General features: G+C 47.7%; 3 protein-coding genes and 1 long non-coding RNA gene across 7 annotated transcripts; 3 read left to right on the forward strand and 1 right to left on the reverse strand.

Moving 5' to 3' along the window:
- The first annotated feature begins 824 nt into the window (after positions 1–824).
- On the forward strand, positions 825–6,952 carry tbc1d24 (TBC1 domain family, member 24). 4 transcript variants are annotated; one of them, XM_040175897.2, is made up of 7 exons: positions 825–992; positions 3,045–4,108; positions 4,474–4,632; positions 4,832–4,895; positions 5,167–5,262; positions 5,884–6,136; positions 6,236–6,952. In XM_040175897.2, exons 2-7 carry the CDS (start codon positions 3,132–3,134, stop codon positions 6,388–6,390), a joined length of 1,704 nt encoding a protein of 567 aa, XP_040031831.1. In that variant the 5' UTR covers positions 825–992; positions 3,045–3,131; the 3' UTR covers positions 6,391–6,952. The 4 variants fall into 4 exon arrangements, with proteins under 4 accessions (XP_040031831.1, XP_040031827.1, XP_040031826.1 ...); XM_040175893.2 differs by having other exon boundaries at positions 826–1,291; XM_040175892.2 differs by lacking the exon at positions 825–992 and adding an exon at positions 1,171–1,355.
- Positions 6,953–9,440: 2,488 nt separating this feature from the next.
- atp6v0cb (ATPase H+ transporting V0 subunit cb) lies at positions 9,441–14,973 on the forward strand. Its single transcript, XM_040175899.2, has 3 exons — positions 9,441–9,778; positions 13,068–13,251; positions 13,499–14,973. The coding sequence occupies exons 1-3, from the start codon at positions 9,706–9,708 to the stop codon at positions 13,701–13,703; spliced, it is 462 nt and encodes a 153-aa protein (XP_040031833.1). The 5' UTR covers positions 9,441–9,705; the 3' UTR covers positions 13,704–14,973.
- Positions 14,974–15,103: 130 nt separating this feature from the next.
- On the reverse strand, positions 15,104–17,324 carry nubp2 (nucleotide binding protein 2 (MinD homolog, E. coli)). Its single transcript, XM_040175898.2, has 7 exons — positions 17,186–17,324; positions 16,722–16,837; positions 16,445–16,643; positions 16,199–16,353; positions 15,841–15,951; positions 15,540–15,609; positions 15,104–15,369 (listed from the first exon to the last, which is right to left on the reverse strand). The coding sequence occupies exons 1-7, from the start codon at positions 17,199–17,201 to the stop codon at positions 15,230–15,232; spliced, it is 807 nt and encodes a 268-aa protein (XP_040031832.2). The 5' UTR covers positions 17,202–17,324; the 3' UTR covers positions 15,104–15,229.
- On the forward strand, positions 17,250–18,901 carry LOC144408026 (uncharacterized). Its single transcript, XR_013467786.1, has 3 exons — positions 17,250–17,388; positions 18,103–18,429; positions 18,621–18,901. It is a non-coding gene; the product is annotated as an uncharacterized LOC144408026 (long non-coding RNA).
- The last annotated feature ends 640 nt before the right edge of the window (positions 18,902–19,541 follow it).

Raw genomic sequence — 19,541 nt, forward strand, 5'->3', positions numbered from 1 at the left:
AGGGAGTGCATCAATATATAGGCCAGGGACCGGTTTGGAGTCCAACCCCCCTCTTGGGAATGCATGGTTACAGGATACCACTGGACTATCGTGTGTAATTCTTAATCTGATCCAAGAGGATTGGTCTGACTCTGCAGGAATGGTTTCAGATCCCGTGTTGTTTTAGGTGTTATAGAATATAGAGCGTGTGTATTAACGTGCACATATATGCCACTGCATGTGTGCACGTACACGACAGATAGGAGGACGGGTTACTGATGTCACGCAGTGAGCAGCAGGATTTGAAGAGCATATAAACCTCCATGAACTCTGTTATCTCCTCCCCTTCATAAGCTTTCTCTCTCTCTCTCTCTCTCTCTCTCTCTCTCACTCTCTCTCTCTCTCTCTCTCACTTGCTCAGTCTTACTCTCTCGTGTTTTTTTTTTTTGCCAAATCCAGGATGTTTTCCTCACGTTTTGAACAGTGGAGACAAAAGTCACGTGAAATAATAACAATGAAATAGTGTTCCTGTGGCTTCTCCGGATCACGTGACATGGTTGCGGTTCTCTTTTTTTTAAAGCAGTCACATGGATGATGCACTGAATCAATATCACAAAGAAGATTACTTGCACATCTCTACTGCACAGTATCAGACACGTTCTTTTTCTGCCATTGCAATACCAAGCAGGTCATAGTGAATGAGGAGATTAACCACATCAGCAGTGTTTAGGCCCAAACAACATTTTGTCCTACGTTGTTCATGAAGCCAGTGGTGGATCCCCAATTGGATTACCAGTAATAACTGTCATGCGTTGGGGCGGCTGTGTTGTGCCGGTTGCTTTGAGCACAAAGGCAGGGTCTGTTGCCCCTGTTAGTCTCCGGCCTACACTTCCGTGCCATCGCTTATTTGACGGAGCAAGTATGCAAGTAAACAAGGACACTGTGATGTGCCGTGCAACCTCTTCAGATTACGCGCTCGGCGCAGACAGCAGGACGCGATCATACAATTGGGGGTTTGTGGCATTTCTTTAAAACTCCAGATTATGTTATGAAAGTTTGCGCATTTGTGAGTAGAGTTGACTGCAGGATGGAATATATATATATAACATTTATTTTATTTGTTGTTTTCCATTCGTGTGAATGAACGCGTAACATATATTTAAATACGTTTACATTTAACATATTTAATATCAGTCCACCTGAGCTCGCGCAGAGCGCCCGCGCGGGCAGAGCGAGCTCGGAGGCACTGCGCATGCGCGAGGCAGCTCCCCACCTGAATGGTGCTTCGCGTCTCAAGACGTCTCGCGTCCAGGTGAGGACATCCCGTCACTCGGGTTATAGGTCGCCCGCGGGTCCGCGGTCGTGTGCGGCTGGAGGTGAGTCGTGCTCCCGTCGCCGGGGTTCGGGCGGTTTAAACGCGCCGCTTTCCTGCAATTTCAAGCTGAAATCTCCTCACGTCAGTGAAGTCCGGTTGGCAGCTGGTCGCTAGCATTCGTGCTCGCTAACGTTAGCCAACATATTATATATGTATTTTTTTGTTTGTTCTGCATTTGCATGGCTTCGTTGTTGTGTTGCGTTGTCTGACAGCTAGCGGTGTGTGTGTGTGTGTGTGTGTGTGTGTGTGTGTGTGTGCGCGCGCGTGTGCGCGTTTCAGGTCACGTCAGCCACTCGCGCGCGCACCCAACGGTAGCAGCTCGCGGCTAGCTGAAGCTAGCGCCGCTAACTTGGCCAGTTTGAATGGGAAAAGCTCGTGTCAGATTCACCGGGTCGCCGGGTGACAGACGCCGCGTCGGTACCCGATGCCGGCGGCTTTCTGTCTGCACCCGTTTGGCGTCCACGGTCCACTTTAAACCCCCCCGCAGCGGCTCTGCTCGGCGTGCACACGGCGACCTGAGCGTCAGACGTGTGCGCGATGGGAGCTGCTCGTCCCCTTCGCGTGGCGCACGGGTTTAGCGCAGCTGTCCCTTTCTCGTCGGCCGTGCAGCCTCCACGTGCATCATGTAAGTAGGCTAACATGTCTCCCGGATGAGGACGGGGACCTGCGGCCATGTTAGCAGGAACAGAGCTCCATCCCCTGCACCCCTGTTATGGCCTTCATGTACCATCTGTGTGGTCTAATATATACCAACATGTATTGGCATTGTCCGATTCTAAGAACGTATTAAATGCAATAATATACGAAAGAGCTATTTTGCTGGTCTGGATCGCCAGTTTACACCATAAGATGCATCTGATTGTGCGTCTAGTATTGGTTTGCACCTTCATGTGACTTGTTGAAAGGCAATGTGAAATGATGAAATGTGAATGATTTTTACGACGGTCATTTTTGGCATATTGCAAGTGATCTTTGGACAAACGTCTCCATGTGACTCAAAACAAGTCTGTGATGATTTGATGAGGTGTGATAGTTTACTACATTGCTCATCTATTTCCTCTCTCCGTATCTCAAGTGAAGATGATGTAATCTAAATTTACTGCCGGTCAACTTTTACAGCACAAAGTTTTAGTTTCTCTCACCGCCGGAGATCTGTTTTGTTGCTTTAATGTCAAACAGTCCGATGCCACTGAAATCTGTCCACAACTATATGTGCATCACAGGACGTACAAAGTTATTTGTGGCTTTCAGATGATATTAGGATACCTTTCCACTACATTCCATTGTAAGATGTTTTCGCTTCAGATGACTTGCGTGGGAACCAGTACATACTCTCTTCTATTTGAAGATCTTAAGAACATACAATCTAATTAGTTAAATTTGCTTATGTGGTTTCACAGTGCAGATTAACTGGAGTCACTTTGCAATATGTCCGGTCTAACTTGCTGCAAATAACCTCTTATGGAAACAATAGTGTGTGTACGTCCTCTGCTCGTTTATATCGTAGTCTAGAAGCTGGTAAACAGGAGCAGTTCGCTTGGAGCAAATCTCAAAGGACTTGTTTAGAACTTGTATTTTTTTTCTTTGATACTGCTCGGTATGAAACATAAATGGATCAATTCATTTTGTTTTTATATTCCGGTGCTGCTGGAAGTGACTGATTTCGTCCCATTTCTTTTGCGTCTTTCAGTAACTATCATGGACAGTTAAGGAGGACGGAAGCTTAACGAAAGCCCGGAGCGTCCCTCCTTGCTCGACCAGCAAAGTTCCCATCGCCATGGCTGAAGAAGACTATGGCACCTTTGTGGACTGGAGCCAGATGGGGGACCTGGCCCAGAGCAGCGGGCCCACCAAGGTCGACTGCAAGGACCTGAAAGCGTTCAAGCAGATGGCTCGGCAGGGTTACTGGGCCAAGAACCACAGGCTGCGAGCGCAAGTCTACCAGCAGCTCATCAAGGCCCTTCCCTGTCGTACGGTCACCCCGGATGCAGAGGTGTATCGCGACCTCGTGGGAAACGCGGCCGCCAAGAAGCCCTCCTCCCACATCCCGCTTCCGGAGTTTGTGGACGGAAGTCCTCTGCCGCGGTACTGCCTGAAGGCGGAGGCGGTCGCCTCGGCTCATCGGGTCATCAACTGCGTGGCCGGACAGTTCCCGGACATCTCCCACTGCCCGTCCCTCCCGGCCGTCACCTCGCTGCTCCTGCACTTCAGCGCCGACGAGGCCCAGTGTTTCGAGCTGGTGAGCCGCATGCTGTCCTGCAACGAGCCCGGCAAACGCCTGCTGGACCAGACCTTCCAGGCCCACGAGTCCAGCTGCATGACCTTCGGGGACCTGGCCAACAAGTACTGCACCGCTGCCCACAAGATGATCGTGGCCACCGCCCAGGACGTGCTGGACGTGTACTCCGACTGGCAGCGCTGGGTGCTGGGCGACCTGCCCTTCGGCCACATGGTCCGGGTCCTCGACATCTACCTGGTGGAGGGCTACAAAGTCCTCTTCCGCGTGGCCATCGCCTTGCTCAAGTTCTATCGCAAGCATAACGCGGAGGCCCAGGGCGCCGCCGAGCCGGATTCCAACAAAGTCCGGGACGACATTCAAGCTTTCATCAAGGGCATTGGCTCCACCGTCACACCGGAGAAGCTGCTGGAGAAGGCCTTCTCCATCCGCATGCTCAGCCGCAAGGAGATCACCCTGCTGCAGCTCACCAACGAGAAGTCCCTGCAGCAGAAAGGCATCACCGTCAAACAGAAGCGGTACAGTCCATAATCACATCAGAATTCTGATAGCAGGCAGCGTCTTTTGGTTCCACTGTACATCAGCAACGGCACGGAGTCCATCGCGTGGTTGTCTCAGTGGACAAATGTGTTTTCGCATCCTCTGGGGCAACGGTGCCGCTCGACTCACATTATGTTCTTGTGTCCCTCTTTGTCTGGTTTCCGCCTTGTCTGTCCGTCCACCATCTTCTGTCTCATCCGCGCTTCACTCCTGTGTTTCCTACTTTGGTCATTGCTCAGTCCTCGGTGGGTTTTCCTCCTCCACGCCATTCTCCCGACCCGCATTTCTCATTTACTTACTTCGCATTCTGTGCCTCTCCGGCTCATCTTGCGTCTCGTTCCAGGCGGAACGTGCAGCTGGCGCTCAACCCCGACACCTTCTCCTCTGAGATCGTCAGTGCCAAGGAGATGCGGGACATCTGGTCGTGGATCCCTGAGCGCTTTGCCCTGTGCCAACCACAACTCCTCTTCACCACCTCCACCCACGGTTGCAGCCTGAACAGGTACGCTGTGCAGCGCAGCCCTCGTTAATTTAATCTCCGCGTTTGGCCGCTGCTGCTCACAGTTGACGCGTCGGGTCCTGCTTAGCGTTGAGTCCTTGAATTAAGTCATTCGTAAAAATCTGTTTGTTTTTTTAAATGAAATCAAAGCTGTAAGCTGAAAACTAAATATATAATAAATTCCAACTATTGCTTCCTCCAGATTCTACTCTCATTGCGAAGGCTACGAGCCCACTCTGCTCCTCATCCGGACCACAGATGGCGACGTAAGCAACGCAAACTCATTATTGTGACCTCCAAAATGTGTGCATGAGATAAGACGACATCCTGATGCAATTCAATGTTCCTCCGGTGTTTAGACTCCGGCTAAACTATGAATAGGTGTCAGAGGTCATGTGATTGGATTACGGTGCTCGAAACGGATCTCGGCGAGCAGCGTGGCAGCTTACAGGACGCCGCGGTGTTCCAGCCGTAGTGAAGTGATGATGCAATGTTTCGGAGGATGAACCCGCCCGCTTTCCTTTTCTTTTGCCTCAGGTATGTGGAGCCTTCCTGTCCACGGATTGGGAGGAGCGGAAGAGGGGAGGCAACAAATTGAGCTTCTTTGGCACAGGGGAGTGCTTTGTCTTCAGGGTGAGTTCGTATTCACTATCTAGACCTACGGCATTTTTTTTCTAATGTTCATTAACTTCAGAGGTTTTGTTGCGATCGGTTGGAGGGGGAATGTTTTCATTTTGAGAGTGGAGCCACTAGAGGGCACCACCCACGCTGTTTTCACGTGCTAGGCGCCAACGGCAGGCTTCCGTTTGTGGAGAGACAAACAAATCCGACGACAAGTAGGGGACGATTTTATCCCACACATGCATTGCCACGTCTGCACAAACACGCGCGCGTCCCGCTCCTGATGCTTTTCTGCTCTGAGCCTGGATTCCACCGCCTCGACTCTGCGAGGCCTTCTGCATGCATTATTAAACTGAGTATCGGTGTGGACGCACAGCCGCGTGCCGCCTGAGCCAGAAGACACGTCGTCTCACGCACACGGATCGGAAGCCCCTGTAGCCTGAGCCAGCGGTGCCTGACGTGGCCGTCACCTGACACCAGGAGGGAATGGAGACGGTCAGCAACAGCTGATGCCTCTCAGATGTTTTTTAATTGGTTCATTTCCCTTTGAGCCTTTTTTTCGAAAAGCGTCTCATTGATGAATGTGCGGCACTGGTGTGCAGTTGATCATGCAACGTCTGTCTCCATTGTCAGCTGAAGCCAGAGATGGAGCGCTACGAGTGGGTGGTGATCCGCCACCCTGAGTTGGCCTCGTCCAACAAGACTCCTGACCCTGAAGACGAGGCCGCGGACCCCCCCGGGGGGCAACAGCCAGACAGCAACGGCTTACAGCAGCCGGAGAGACCTGCTGGGGACCTGTCGCCCTTCCTCTCCGCCCGCCACTTCAACCTGAACTCCAAGAACACTTCCATGTTCATGGCCGGCAACTTTGACTCCATCATAGTGGGTGAGTGGGGTTTAAATAACGTGTCATTGTTGCGTTTTTGGTATCACTGCTCCCTATTTTCTCGTGCCGTACACAAACCGTTTGCTCTCGCGTGTTCAGGAGGAGGCGACGGCAACGCGCTCTACATCGACTCTGAGCTCAACCACGGGCGCGCCGGCCGCTGCGCCACCTTCGACAACCCGCCGCTGTGTGCCGAGAGCTTCCAGGTCGCACTGCTAGAAGTGTGGGGCTTCCAGGACGCCATGGCGCCATAGGGCCGTGCACATGAACGCACATTACAGTCCATACAGGCATAGACTCACATTGTAACACAGAAAACGATGATATGAAATGTCCCGCAAACACTTGGAGGTGGAAAACCGAAGTCCGTCCTAAACGTTCCTATGTGATGGACCATTTTTTATTTATTAATGCAGTTAAAATCAGATTCAACATGGGAACAAAAATGTGGTGTTTTGTTTGTTTTTCTGCTTTGTTTGTCATTACAGATTTGTATTCTGGTGTCTATGTTTAAGTGTGCAGTAATAAGAAGGAAGTCAACCAGAGCTCAAGCCAACATGAGGATTATTTAAAGCTCTCTGGTCCAATCGTGTTCATGCGGAGCTGAAATGTTTTGTGTGCTGTTGTTTAGCTCAATTTTGCCAAATTTATTGTATAGTTGTTAAAAATATATATTACCAGGCCATAATGATCAGGATAAAATGTGTGTATTTGGAATGTTGTTCGATGTTGAAACTAAGATGAACTCAGTGCCGTCCGGGTTTGATTGGCTGTACATACACGGGAGACTGCTGATAAATCAATGTGGTAAATGTTTGTGGATATCATGAGTGTTGCTATTTTGCACCAGAAGTCGACGCTTTCCTTTTGAACGAGCGGCACATTTAAAAGTATTTAAGAGTTTTCATACGCATGCGAAGTACAGACTTTAAACAAAAAGTTAACTGGGGGTAAAGTAATGAAAAGCTCCTCCTTCTCGTCTTACTCTTTCCTGCCACTCCGTCCTTTGCAGCGTGAAGACGGTCCAGATTGGTGTCCAGTTGGGGATCTGCGCCGTTTCTTTGTGCATGTTTAACCTCGTGCCGCGGTGAGACCTTGCGTAACCACTAATTGTCACTTTCAGTAAAGGAAAGTGACTTCGTATTTGTTTGTCTTGCTGCTTTTCCTCCCAAAGAGAGGGAGACCTTTGTCCAGACTGTCACAGAAGTGTGCCAGATGCCTTCTGAAGCTCCCCCCTGGTATCCTGCTCTACCCCTGGTAGTTACAGATGCTACGCCTGCTTACCCAAATTTACTGTGAAGTCATTGTGGGAAATAATACTTTGTTTAAATTGTGTTGTAAAAAAAAAAAAAGCCGTGCAATTGTTTCCGTTGAGTTGGTCTTCTGTGCGTGTATTCAAGCGTGTTTTAGGTTTTGACGGATCTTTCAAAGAGAAACCAGCATATATAGATTGAAGATTCATTTACCAAGGAAAGCATCCTTTGTTAAACTAAACACTAGTTCTGAGTAAACGCATGAAATCTTGCATAGCTACAGTAAGGCAGGTCTGACACTGCGACGCCGAAGTCATCCACCTTTCTATTTGTGTTCGGATGTTTGCACTTTGTGGAAGCTGACGCTGAACGGCGTGACTGGAAATATCTAACGCAGATGAGTCAGATACATAAATATATATGTGGAACCCTCCTCCCTTAGTCGGCTTTACTACCTAATGTATTTTATTCAATTGTTTAAACTCGATTAAACATGTTCTGCAACTGAAACATTTCCAATAAATAACAATAATACATTTTAATTCAAGCTAATGCATCTAAAGCAGTTTAGTATCGCAGATCGCAAAGTGTCGCAGTGATTCCTTCTTTACTGTGCTGTTGACTCCGCGTAGCTAAGTCTGCTTTTCATTCAGGATTCACACTCTGCTAATCGCACATGCACGTCTATATTTAGCTGCTCCATCGGGCGCCGGTGTGGCGCATCTCCTGAAAACCGCGCTTTCCAGCCTCAAGCAGTAAGAGGCTTAAATGTGTAACCCTGAGATGGGGCCGCCAGTCAGATAGTAAAGGGCCGGACGGGGGTTAAGAAGCAGACCAAGGGGGTCGCAACATGTGTGGGAAATGATTGCGCTCCTTTCTTTTACAGGGAGAATGAAAGACGGTTATGTTCTTTGTCACACGATAAGCCCATTAAGCACAAGAATGCCCAATCTGACTGTGTACTGAGCCCGGTGTCTTCCTTTAGATGTGGGCCTGTCTGACACATGGACTGTCTGATGATGAGGGATCTAGAAACACAGCATACTGCACATCAATGACTGGTGGCTTATTCTATAATGTACCTGGAACCATGGCCCTGTGGGAATGTGTAATCTTCCTAGAAGCCCCATTTTAAAGACTATCCATCAAAAATATTGCGCAATCTTGAACGCCTTCCACAACCTTGATCAATGCCACTCAAGGACACGAGACGTCCTGCCGGCTCAAAGTGATATTTCTTAATGCGTAATGCAACTTTGCATTTGGCGGCCGGAGTAAAATGTTGGTCGAGTAAAGTGTCTGAATGGAAGGAGGCCTGCGATGCCGGTGTAGAAATTGCATCACGAGTGCAGGAGCCGTACAGAGATGCGAGGGGAGGGGTCCTTCGCTGGTGCTGACTGGACGATGCAGAGGGGAGAGGAGTGGAGGGAGGGAGGGATGGGTGGAGGGAGAGACGAGGGGAGCGCACCAGCTCACTCTGACTCACCCACTTCATCCCACCCATCATGTCCGGGGTCCATCCACCCCTCCTCTTTCGGCACGCACACAAACGCACAGACGCAACCGTACACACTTACACTCAAATTCTCTCATGCTACCGCATATCACCGCTGACTGTGAATCCCCCTCTGCTGCGTGCTGGTGCAAAATGCAGCAATGTGTTCAATTAAATTGCAGTTGCTATAAGTGCTATAAGTGCCTATTGGGGCATAGCATTAATATGTGATTTGTTATATTAAATTAAAGCTAATGTTATTTCCTTAACCTATTTGCATGATCCCAGCAGTGTTTCCACACCTTCCTCCTCATCACTCCATCACGTTGCTTTTGAAGGGTGAACGCGTTTATATCAAAGGGGAAGCCTGCAGCGGAGCATACCAAAGCGACGCCCGATAGGGGTGACCTTCAAAGAAAAAACAAAAGGAGTCGAAAAATGTAAAACACCATATTCATTTAGAATGAGCTACTTGTGTTTTATAAGTCCATACATGTTGTTTGTGTGAACGCATCGTGTGCCGCGGTACGTTGTTGACGGGCTTTGTTTTAGCGCGCCCCCCACACACAGCCGACGATGGGTTCTATCCGCGCGGCCGAGTCAGGTGACATTTTCCGCTTCGCCATTTTGTGCTGCTGCGCCGGGTATTTATCTGACGAGTCGTGACTCCTCCGTTTACACTGCTAGTTAGGTTGCCAGACGGTTCCTGTCGGTCCCGCTTTCTGACTCCGAGGCCTTCGATAGTGTTATTTCTCTTTTCGAGTCAACATAAATAATTATAATTTTGTATATTTAGTCCGTTTTATACCGTGTGAGAAAGAATGTCGGCCGAAAGTCCCGAATACTCTCCGTTCTTCGCAGTGATGGGCGCCTCTGCGGCCATGGTCTTCAGCGGTAACTATCACCTATATTTGAGCTGTTTGTTAGTGACAACATGTCTCCGTATCTATTTACTCGTATGTCCTTCTGCATTTAGGTCTCTCCCTTGAATTGTTAACTACGGAGTGCCTCTTTGAGCTACCCGCTAGCCTTGCTAACGTTAACGTCGCAATGCTAATCTCAAGCTGTCATCTCACGTTAGCTCGCGTAGCTAATGGCTTTAATTATTCTTAAACTCTCTATATTGTGGCAGTATTGCAAGCAGAACATACTAGCTATTAGTCAAGACTAGTTAGCTAACGTTACGTTTGCAGATGCCTGCTAACAAATGTTAGCTTAGGCGGTTAGAACTAACGTTATTTTATAAAGGACATTAAATGGCAGTAGCCAACTGATCACAAAATCCAATTTTTAGATATAAAACCTTGCAGGTTGCTTTCGTCCGAATACTCCATGAAGGGTGTTAAAGAGGCGATATGTTTTTCACAGAATAATTTAATGTAGCTTGACATGTGTGAGCATTAACCATTTGTTATATGGTATTGACGTCGTTCCGTGTAGTGTTTGATATTCTGGCCCAATGTGCCACTGGTCGAGTACGTGGTGTCATTGTATGTAATCCATACATTGAGATTTGACATTTAACATAAATAGCTTTCTCTTGCTGCTGGTGACCACTGGGATGCAGAATCAGCTGGTGAACTTCCTTATAGCTCAAGGGAATGACACGAGGTCACATGATGATCACATGATGAGGCTTCTGACTTATATACCATCTTTCTTCTGCCCTCAAGTTAAAAGTTCACAGTGAACCTCAAAAAACACTACAAAAGACGCGTATGAAACCCCTTATCACTGTTTTGACTAAAGTATTAATTGGCTGAGAAAGTGAACTTTGAAACTTTTTTTTATTTCATGGACACTTTTGTGGCTTATTTGTCTTTTGGTAATCAGGAAACATTTATTGCCAAAATATGTCAAACATACAAGGAATTTGTCTTGGCGGTTGATGCGCGACAGTAGACAGTGTAACCATAGACAACAAGACAGCAGTGAACAAGTAATAAAATAAAGTAAAATGAAATGCTGATGGGCAATGGGTTAGTAATCTTGGACAAGTGCCTCATCATATGTCAATAGTATCCATGGAGCAACGTGTGATCCGTGTGGCTGGTCTGATGGGTGCAGCTCCAGTTAGAAATAAACACGCTAATTGACCACATTGTAAAGCGCTGTAGCTCGAGGCCATGTGGCCAAACCTGACTGGCCGGTGGCGATCATCAGGGAATGGCAATCGTGTGTAACGTGTAGCGATGGGCAGCATGGCGGCGGCCCGGGGAGGTTAGTACTAGTCGGTTGTGGGGACGGAGTGACAGCTGGGGAATTGGCTTATAGGGAGGGGATCATGCTGGCACAAAGGAGGGTTGTAGTAGTGCGATTTATGGGGACTAACGATCGCTCAGATTGAAGTGCAAGGGATCGTTGTGGAGTCATTGATGGGTCATTTTAGATCCTTCTCCTTTTTAATGTACACCATAAATATAAGAACTGGACATAGTCAACCCATTGGTTTGTTGACTGCCTTTTTTCAAAAAAAAAAAAAAAAAAAAAAAAAAGGAGAAAGAGTTTGAAGAAACCTGCATTAAACCGGCGGTCGACGCCTGGTGTGTGTGAGCTGAAGGACTTTTCCCGCAGTGGACATGGGAGTTTTTTCGGATGGTTGGTCCTTCATAAGGCCTGTAGAGTATTTATGGGGCGTCAACATTTCACACTGAAGTGTAGTTCTCCATTTCTATAATTGGTTGCAAGCCGTGTAGCGATCTTTTGGTGTCACTAGGTACCATTCTCCATTCGAAACCAACTCAACCGGTTCCCCCCCATCGCCCTTCTTACTGTTATTTAAACAAATGGTCCAAATTTTCCACTTCACACTGACAAATATTTTAAGATGCCTATTTGCATTTGTCTCTTGCTACGCTGCATCTGCCTTTTTTGAATTTGCCTATTTAGTTTCTCACCAAGGAAGAGGTTTTATGCTTTAAGGGGCTTGACCTTCATTCACATTATCAGTCTGTCCACCTCACACTGTTTGTTGGCGTAGTTGATGATGGTAGCATACTAGATATTCTTCAGCTTGTCATGCAATGGATTTGTTGGCGAGTCTCTATTTCTGACCTTAGAGATTTTGTCATTCGCAGTGCTTTCCTACTCGCCCACTCCAGAGTACACGATCCGCTGTGTATTGCGTGGGCATATTGCATGCAAGATCATCCCTAGCTAGAGGCCCCTCCCACCCAGACGTCACAAGGGCGTCCCATTCATTAAACTTACTGCAGGGAAGAAAAAATACAGGGAGGGAGGGACGGCTCTTCACCTAAGCTGAGGGTATTAGGATTAAAATCCAGAGGTGGTGCTTCTGCACCACTACGGAAGCTGCCCCCCCCAGACAGGAAACCTTTTAATCATGCGGTCTCAATGGCAATGTTTGATGATGGGTCCTCTCCTGTAACACCTTGCTGTGGCCGAACTTACCAATACCGAATAGAGACGTTAACGTTGCTGACAGTAACGCGCTGCTTGTTAATGGATGGCAATGGTTTTCCCTTAATGTATTTAAAATGTTCATTACTGGATTCAAATGTTTGTTTGGGAAATGATTTTGACTCTAGCTGTTATTTAGGTCAGGGTTCCTCTGACGAGGCTGTCAAAGATCTTGTCGTCATTATGTTCACGTTTAATCATAGAGGTGCTTTCACGCGCCTTGAGAAAATAAACGCACCTTTAATGTGTGGTAATCTAGTCCAGTCTGAGGTTCCTCTCCCGCAGTCGCCCTTGGTTGAGTGACCTTTTTTGGCACTCTGCTTTCTCCTCGGCGTCACGCGCTGACGGAGGCAATCTGCCGACGAAGCTTTTTGCTCCGTTTGGCCGTTGCACTACGTAGACGATGGCCGGTACTGATTCGAGCTCTGGAGATGTGGCATCCTGCTTCTCTTATGACGTCAGCACTTCCCTGTGTGCCTTAACCTAATGAGGCGCTTTCATTTCGACAGTGATTAACCGCTCTGCAGCAGTCCGCCGGGGCCTCGGCTGACTGATCCGTTAGTCTTCTGTTCTTCCCCTCGGTATTTCGCAGAGAGAGACATGTTGGAATTTTAAGGGGAACCGAAACAGTTGTCGTGGTTTTCAATCTCAATTTCACTTCTGCTTAATTCATCTGGGACCACTGATTTCGGTTGTCTGCTAGTGGTTTGCCATTCCTTTTTTTTTTTTTTTCTCACTAAAATCTCTCTCTCCTCCATACCAGCCTTGGGTGCCGCCTACGGCACGGCCAAGAGCGGCACGGGGATCGCCGCCATGTCTGTGATGAGGCCGGAGCTCATCATGAAGTCCATCATCCCAGTGGTCATGGCGGGTATTATAGCCATCTACGGCCTGGTGGTAGCGGTGCTTATTGCCAACAACATCTCAGAGAAGGTCACCCTCTACAAGTGAGTTCAGTTACTGATGCAAAGACCACAGCCAATAAATTGCCGCGTAGTAAGTGAACACAGCAAGACTCTGTCTACGTTTAATGTTTCACATCTTTGTGAATGCTTCATAGTTCCCCTATAACACGAAAAGCGTTGAACTCGCTCTAATGTCATTTTTCTCCTTATTTGACTGGTCAGGCATAATAAGCGATGCAGTAGCACCAGCTAGTGTTTAAGGTAACGTAACCATCCCGTCTGTGTTCAGGAGCTTCCTGCATCTGGGCGCCGGGCTCAGCGTGGGCCTCAGCGGCTTGGCGGCAGGTTTTGCCATCGGCATCGTGGGCGACGCCGGCGTGAGGGGCACGGCTCAGCAGCCCAGGCTCTTTGTGGGCATGATCCTCATCTTGATTTTCGCCGAGGTCTTGGGTCTCTACGGGCTCATTGTCGCCCTCATTCTGTCCACGAAATAAACACCCAGGCGTCTCCAATGAAAGATCTGTCCTTTATGTTGCTGCTGGAGAAAAAGTGTAAAACGGGGGAAATTTGTATAAAATTTAAAAAAAAAAGAATCAGCCACTTGAGATGAAAGAAGTAAAGGCGTCGAAATGAGGATTTGAAATGGCTACATGAATATGGTCTTATCTCAACGATGTGTACAGTTGTCCCAATTTGATAGTCAACTTGTAAATGCGCAATGTAGTGATTTGTCTGTCTTGGTGTGTGTGTGTGTGTGTCTGCGTGCATGTGTGCGCGTTTTTAAAATTGTATGATAGATTCCTTTTTTTTCCCTCCACTTATTTCAGGCCTTGAGGCCGTTTGAGGCAGCGCCTCCGTCTGAGGCAGCTCGGCCTCTGGTCTTACAGCTTTTTCTCCTCCCGTATCAACTTGGGAGTCGACACAATTTCTGCATTAATCTTGAGGATCTATTTGTAAAGACAAATGTTTATGGACGTACGTTTTTTTTTTTTTTTTTTTTGGTCCGCATTTTATTTATAAGAAATTGTTCATCGAACTGTTTAATGCAGCAAACGTCTATTTCCCCAGGATATATTATACATATATATATATATACAGACATATAAATATCTACATAGATTTAATGCACTGTGGGTAAATTGTGATAAGTGGTTGGAATTCCTCTGGATGTATTTCTTTAATGATTAAGATTGCCTTTAGTATGTTGCTGGTGAAGTGGGAGTTTTGTGTGTAGCTGTATTCTAATCATTACGCAAACATTCTCAAACTTCCCCGTTTTTCCTGTAGTGCTGTTTGCATTAAAGGTGTGTGTGTGTGCGCCCCGTGTTGGGTCTCACAAGTGTAATTTCCAGAAGTTCATCTCCTCTCCATCGTCTTCACCTCCCGCCCCCCCCCCCCCATCTGTGATCTCTTCCACATTCCAGTCATTCGGGTCCTGCATGGGTTTCAGTGTTTTGTTGCTGTTGAATATGAAGCGGAGGGGCAGGCTACTTTCAGCAGACTTTATCCAGATCAAAAAGACTCTTTACACGGTGCATACTTTGTCCAAAAGTATGAACTCTGGTTCACACGACAAAAGCTTCATTGTGTCTTTGTAGCATTCAGACCGGTTTGACTTGATCTGGTTGTTTTCTGAAATTGGAACTGCTGCCGACGCGTTTACTGAAGCGCCAATCTGTATTCCGACTGATCGTGAGGTTGTCCTGATGTGTCACAATCGAATTAAAGAAGAATCCAACTTCGTTTGGGCTGGCTTCCAACACACACGCGTGTTCAGTACTTCATATTTTCACAGTAACACGTTCCAAGTATTCTACAAGCAGCATGATTTATTACAGAAGTCTCAATCTGTAGTAAAAACATGAGCTGATCGAGAACCGCACACACAGATCACATTGTGCGGTTGGCAGATACATTTATTTAAAAAAGGTACACAAAATCAGTAAATAGTTTTATATTGTGATGAATTGTATAGCATAAATTACATCTGCACAGCGACTTAATACACCAGGGTCGCCGCTCACGCGCCTTCCAGGTCGCACAGCAGCGCCCGCGAGATGGTGCTGATGGCGTTAAACGAGGCGCTGTCGGGAAACGAGCGGATGAAGTCTGCGCCCTCCTCCATGGCGCCGCTGAGCAGAGGGTCCAGGGGCACGGCACCTGCAACGGACCAGACGCTTTAGCCGGATACCGACCTCACCTGAGACGATGAAAAGAGCCCCGCTGGCGTCAAGGCGCATCGACTTGTCACGTGACTAAAGCTGTGCAACATCACAAAGGGCTGGATGAGCTGCATCGCGACACCACGTGGCGGGAAGCTGACATCTCACCGAGGAACGTTGATCCAGTCAACTTGGCTAATTCTTCACCTCCACCTTTTGAGAAGATATTGCTGCATTCCTGAAAAGAGAAGATTTATTAGAATCGACAAACAGCTGTGACAAAAAAACCCACACAAGTTAATAATGGATGATTTTACTAATCGAGAATAGATTTCAAATTGGGGTCCTGCAGCAACTCATGTGCAGAGGACCTTCAAATCCTTCAGACTTAGCTGCTTAATAGTTTTAAGTACAATTTCACTATACATCATTAGCATTACACATGCGACTTGCATGGCGGTTTACGTACTGAACAGTGTGGACAAACAAATCCACTCATGTTCTCGATGATGCCCAGGATCCGGACCCCCGTCTTTTTACAAAAGGTGATCTCCCGCCTCACATCGCCCGTGGATACCGCCTGCAGCAAACACAGGACCGGCAAGAACAATGCTCACTGGACGTCATGCAACTTAGAGAATGTCAGGAAAGTGATCAGATCAATTTCATAAATTCATCATGGACCATTGACGATGACCTGGTTTCTTAACAAAAGCAGGACCATATATTTAATGTAGGTCAATGGCCAGAACTCAATTTGTGAGCTTATCAGTCAGTGGGAGTTGGTCCTTATTTCACCCGTAAGGACTCTCCAGGCTGACGGGTACCTGAGGTGTGGTGACCAGGACCGCTCCGTCCACCCTGTGTTTTTTAAGGTTCTCCAGCACCGCCAAATGTTCGTCCGATGTCCCTGGTGGCGTGTCCACCAGCAGCACGTCCAGCTCTCCCCACGCTACGTCCGACACGAACTGCGCTATCATCGCTGTGGGATGGAACATGAGAAGAGATGGGGATCCAGAGTAAGTGTGACGGACCTCTGACCTGTGGCCCAACACAATGGGAGAGCAGCGTACCTGTTTTTTTGGGCCCCCTCCACACCACTGCTTCATCCGGGTCCTCCAGCAGGAAGCCGATGGACATCAGCGCGAGGCCCTTCTGGGCGTCGGCGTAGACCGGCACCCACCCAGAGTCACACTGGTGCACGTCAGGCCGGCCCACGCCGAGCATGTGGGGGATACTGGGCCCACACAGGTCCACGTCCAGGATGCCGACCTATGCCGTAAACATGCCACGTTCAAAAGCAATGCGACCGTACGCGCGTGGTGATCACGTGGTCCCCGGCGCGCTTACCTTTTTGCCAGCGTGCCTGAGGGCCAGGGCCAACTCGGTGGTGATGGTGCTCTTGCCCACGCCTCCCTTCCCCGACAGCACCAACACGACGTGCCGAACCTGCGACAAGTTCCCGTCTGGAAAGGAGGAAAGGCAACTGACAGCATGAATGCAGCGGGGCGATAATAATGTTAATGGATGTTTGACACGCGGCGTGTTTCATCGCCAGAGTCCACAAGTCCGGGTCAGAGGTCCTTCGTTATAATGTTGGACATGAGTTACTGTCGTCAACACTCCGAGGACATAAAAAACGGGCGCTCAGCTGCAACGTTGTGCCCGTTAGCTTAGCTATAAACACACACTTATCGCTGGCGTTTGTGACAGATGGCGACTCTAAAGCTCCGGGGACACGGCTCGTGTACATATGCGCGCGCGCGCTACAATTCATCTAAACTTTTTTTTTTTACCGGTGACGCAGAACTTACCATTACTTTGTTCCATATTTTGGATTCGACTCGTTCACACTGAATTACTGGATCGAGTACTTCCGTAAACGTCACCTCCCCATTTAGCAAATCGAACAGCGTACATTACGCGTAAGTCCCGCCTCTCTGTCAATGGGACCAATGAGCTGCCGGTACGCAGTATGCCGCATTCACCACCACCACAGGCGCTTCAAAATCTTTGGGTAAAAAAATATTCTATTCTCGATGTCTCTTGACTTTAAACTAAGATGACAACAATCTCTACTAACACCTGACATGATATTATCAAATAATAGTCCAAAAGTCGCTTCATATATTAATTTATTTCTTGACCTCAACTCACGAGCTCCTAATTAACCATTTGGCGGCCTACTTTTTACAACACTATAAAGTAACAACTGAACTCTCTGCTGCTGTCACTTGACGTTGAAATGTCTGCGGTTTTGGGGTAAAAGAGGATTTTGTTTATTTCACGCGTTGCATCCCTTATTTAAAGTCACTGCGTTTTCTCCTTTTTTGAGGCAATAAGAGACAACAGCGCTCTGTCGGAGAAGGCATCACAAGCAGCTCAGTGGCTCCAGCCTGTTTATTCTAACGGTCCCCAACATGAAAACCTTCCTTTTCAGCAGTCATTATCCAGGGCGCAGGATGATAAAAACATTATCACATGAATAAAAAGCATGCACAAGATGGTGTCAACTGACCTGACTAAAGAAGGGGGCCGTATATTAGTATTGTCACAATTTAATGGGGTTGTATAAGGAGATTTTTCTTCTTCTTCCATGAAGCAGCGGGCACTATTATGGCCACCACCAAGCAGTTATGCTGCATACAGTCTAAAGGGGTACAACTCTATTTGGTTTTGTGATCCTGTGGAAACAATATATGTTGTCCTCCTGTGTGTCCCACTCGGAAAGGCTGGCTCCCTTGGGTGCAGTTGGAGAACTGGAAGAGGCTGGAGAAGGTGCGCCTGTTGTCGGACGTGTCGGCGAAGATGGCGTCCTGGAAGTAGCTGGAAATACTCTTGGCATACCAAATATGCCCAGGGGCTGTCGGTGGATCACCAGGACCCGGGCGAACACGATGGTCTCGGCCAGCTCCGCCCGACGGACGTCGCTCAGCGGCCGCCACTCGGAAGGGAGCTGGCACCCGTGCGTAAAAGTGTCCAGATGCACTAAAACGCCAAGGGCTGCGAGGGGAAGAGCCGACATCCCGAAGAGCCCAAAAGGAATCGTAGGTTGCTGGTAAAACGCCTCACAGCAGAAACCTGTGATTTTACTAATTCATTCAAAGTCAGTGTCCTCTAGCATGCAAGTTTCTCAAAGTTGCACATCTGGTCTGTGACTTGATGATGCTCTACTTCAACTAAAACTCTTGAAGCATGTAACGTTTTGCACGAGGTTCGACCACAGTGCTTTTTTCCATTTAACTAAAGGTGCACAGACTGAAGATCTTTCCACCCCGAAACGTAAAGCACTCCAAGCTGCTGCTGTGTTCCCCAGGGCTTCCACTTCATCTCCCACAGCAGGGGCCAGACTTCATCAGAGCACGCGGGTGCTGCGTTCCACGACTGTTACAACTCTCCGTAATCTTTTATGAGCAGCTCGCTCATAAAATGTGTTGTGTTTGTAAACGTCTTCCAAATGTTGCAAGACATTGTAAAGCAAATGTTACATCCATAACTCCTCCTCCTAAATAAATAGTAATAGTCTGGTACACCTTTTATCAGCAGTTCTTCCATCAGATTAATCATCATTAAAAGAGTGCGTTACTGTTGAGATGCGACGTTCCTCGTTGAAAGGAGACAAATGACATCCCTGATTGATGACAGCAGCACAGTGGAGCAGATAAGGATTAGGGTAATGGTATTCATTATCTCTGATACAGTTCTCATATACATTTCAAAAGTAGACTATCTCTGCAGAAATGATGACGTGTCAGAGAAGGTTCCGTGTGGGTCCATCAGCTTCGGCTGCATTTTCCATAAAACAAGATGCACATCACACTCGGTATACTCCAGGTGCTATCAACTAAACATGACTGTCATGGCAGTGGATTAGAAGATGAGTATTGCTGTGCAGCGGAATGAAAATGAATCTGCGTGTAGTCGACCACTGTTGCTGACACACTCCCATTGGCCACAAATGATTTTACATTCATAAAATACCTTTTCTTCTAATGTTACGCTTGCATCACAGACGAATTTCTATCATATTAACGTTCTGTTGCGTCTGCTTTACTATGAAAATCTAACGTGCGTACTTCCGATTTAACGGCTGCGCCTCGTATTTTGTTTTATGACGTTACCTAAAGAATGCATGAATTGATTTAACACAGACCTCATACAGCTACTTAA

This window comes from Gasterosteus aculeatus, chromosome 5 (assembly GCF_964276395.1).
Source record: "Gasterosteus aculeatus chromosome 5, fGasAcu3.hap1.1, whole genome shotgun sequence".
NCBI classification, from domain to species: Eukaryota; Metazoa; Chordata; class Actinopteri; order Perciformes; family Gasterosteidae; genus Gasterosteus; species Gasterosteus aculeatus.

Excerpts from the sequence above, each read along its gene's own strand:
- tbc1d24 (XM_040175897.2), top strand. The coding sequence starts at position 3,132 with ATGGCTGAAGAAGACTATGGCACCTTTGTGGACTGGAGCCAGATGGGG. Across the intron at positions 4,633-4,831 it reads CACGGTTGCAGCCTGAACAG|ATTCTACTCTCATTGCGAAG; the intron begins GTACGCTGTGCA and ends TGCTTCCTCCAG. Across the intron at positions 6,137-6,235 it reads CTTTGACTCCATCATAGTGG|GAGGAGGCGACGGCAACGCG; the intron begins GTGAGTGGGGTT and ends TCGCGTGTTCAG.
- atp6v0cb (XM_040175899.2), top strand. The coding sequence starts at position 9,706 with ATGTCGGCCGAAAGTCCCGAATACTCTCCGTTCTTCGCAGTGATGGGC. Across the intron at positions 9,779-13,067 it reads TGCGGCCATGGTCTTCAGCG|CCTTGGGTGCCGCCTACGGC; the intron begins GTAACTATCACC and ends CCTCCATACCAG. Across the intron at positions 13,252-13,498 it reads GAGAAGGTCACCCTCTACAA|GAGCTTCCTGCATCTGGGCG; the intron begins GTGAGTTCAGTT and ends GTCTGTGTTCAG.
- nubp2 (XM_040175898.2), bottom strand. Across the intron at positions 16,354-16,444 it reads GAGGGGGCCCAAAAAAACAG|CGATGATAGCGCAGTTCGTG; the intron begins GTACGCTGCTCT and ends TCCATCCCACAG. Across the intron at positions 15,952-16,198 it reads TCCTGGTCACCACACCTCAG|GCGGTATCCACGGGCGATGT; the intron begins GTACCCGTCAGC and ends TGTTTGCTGCAG.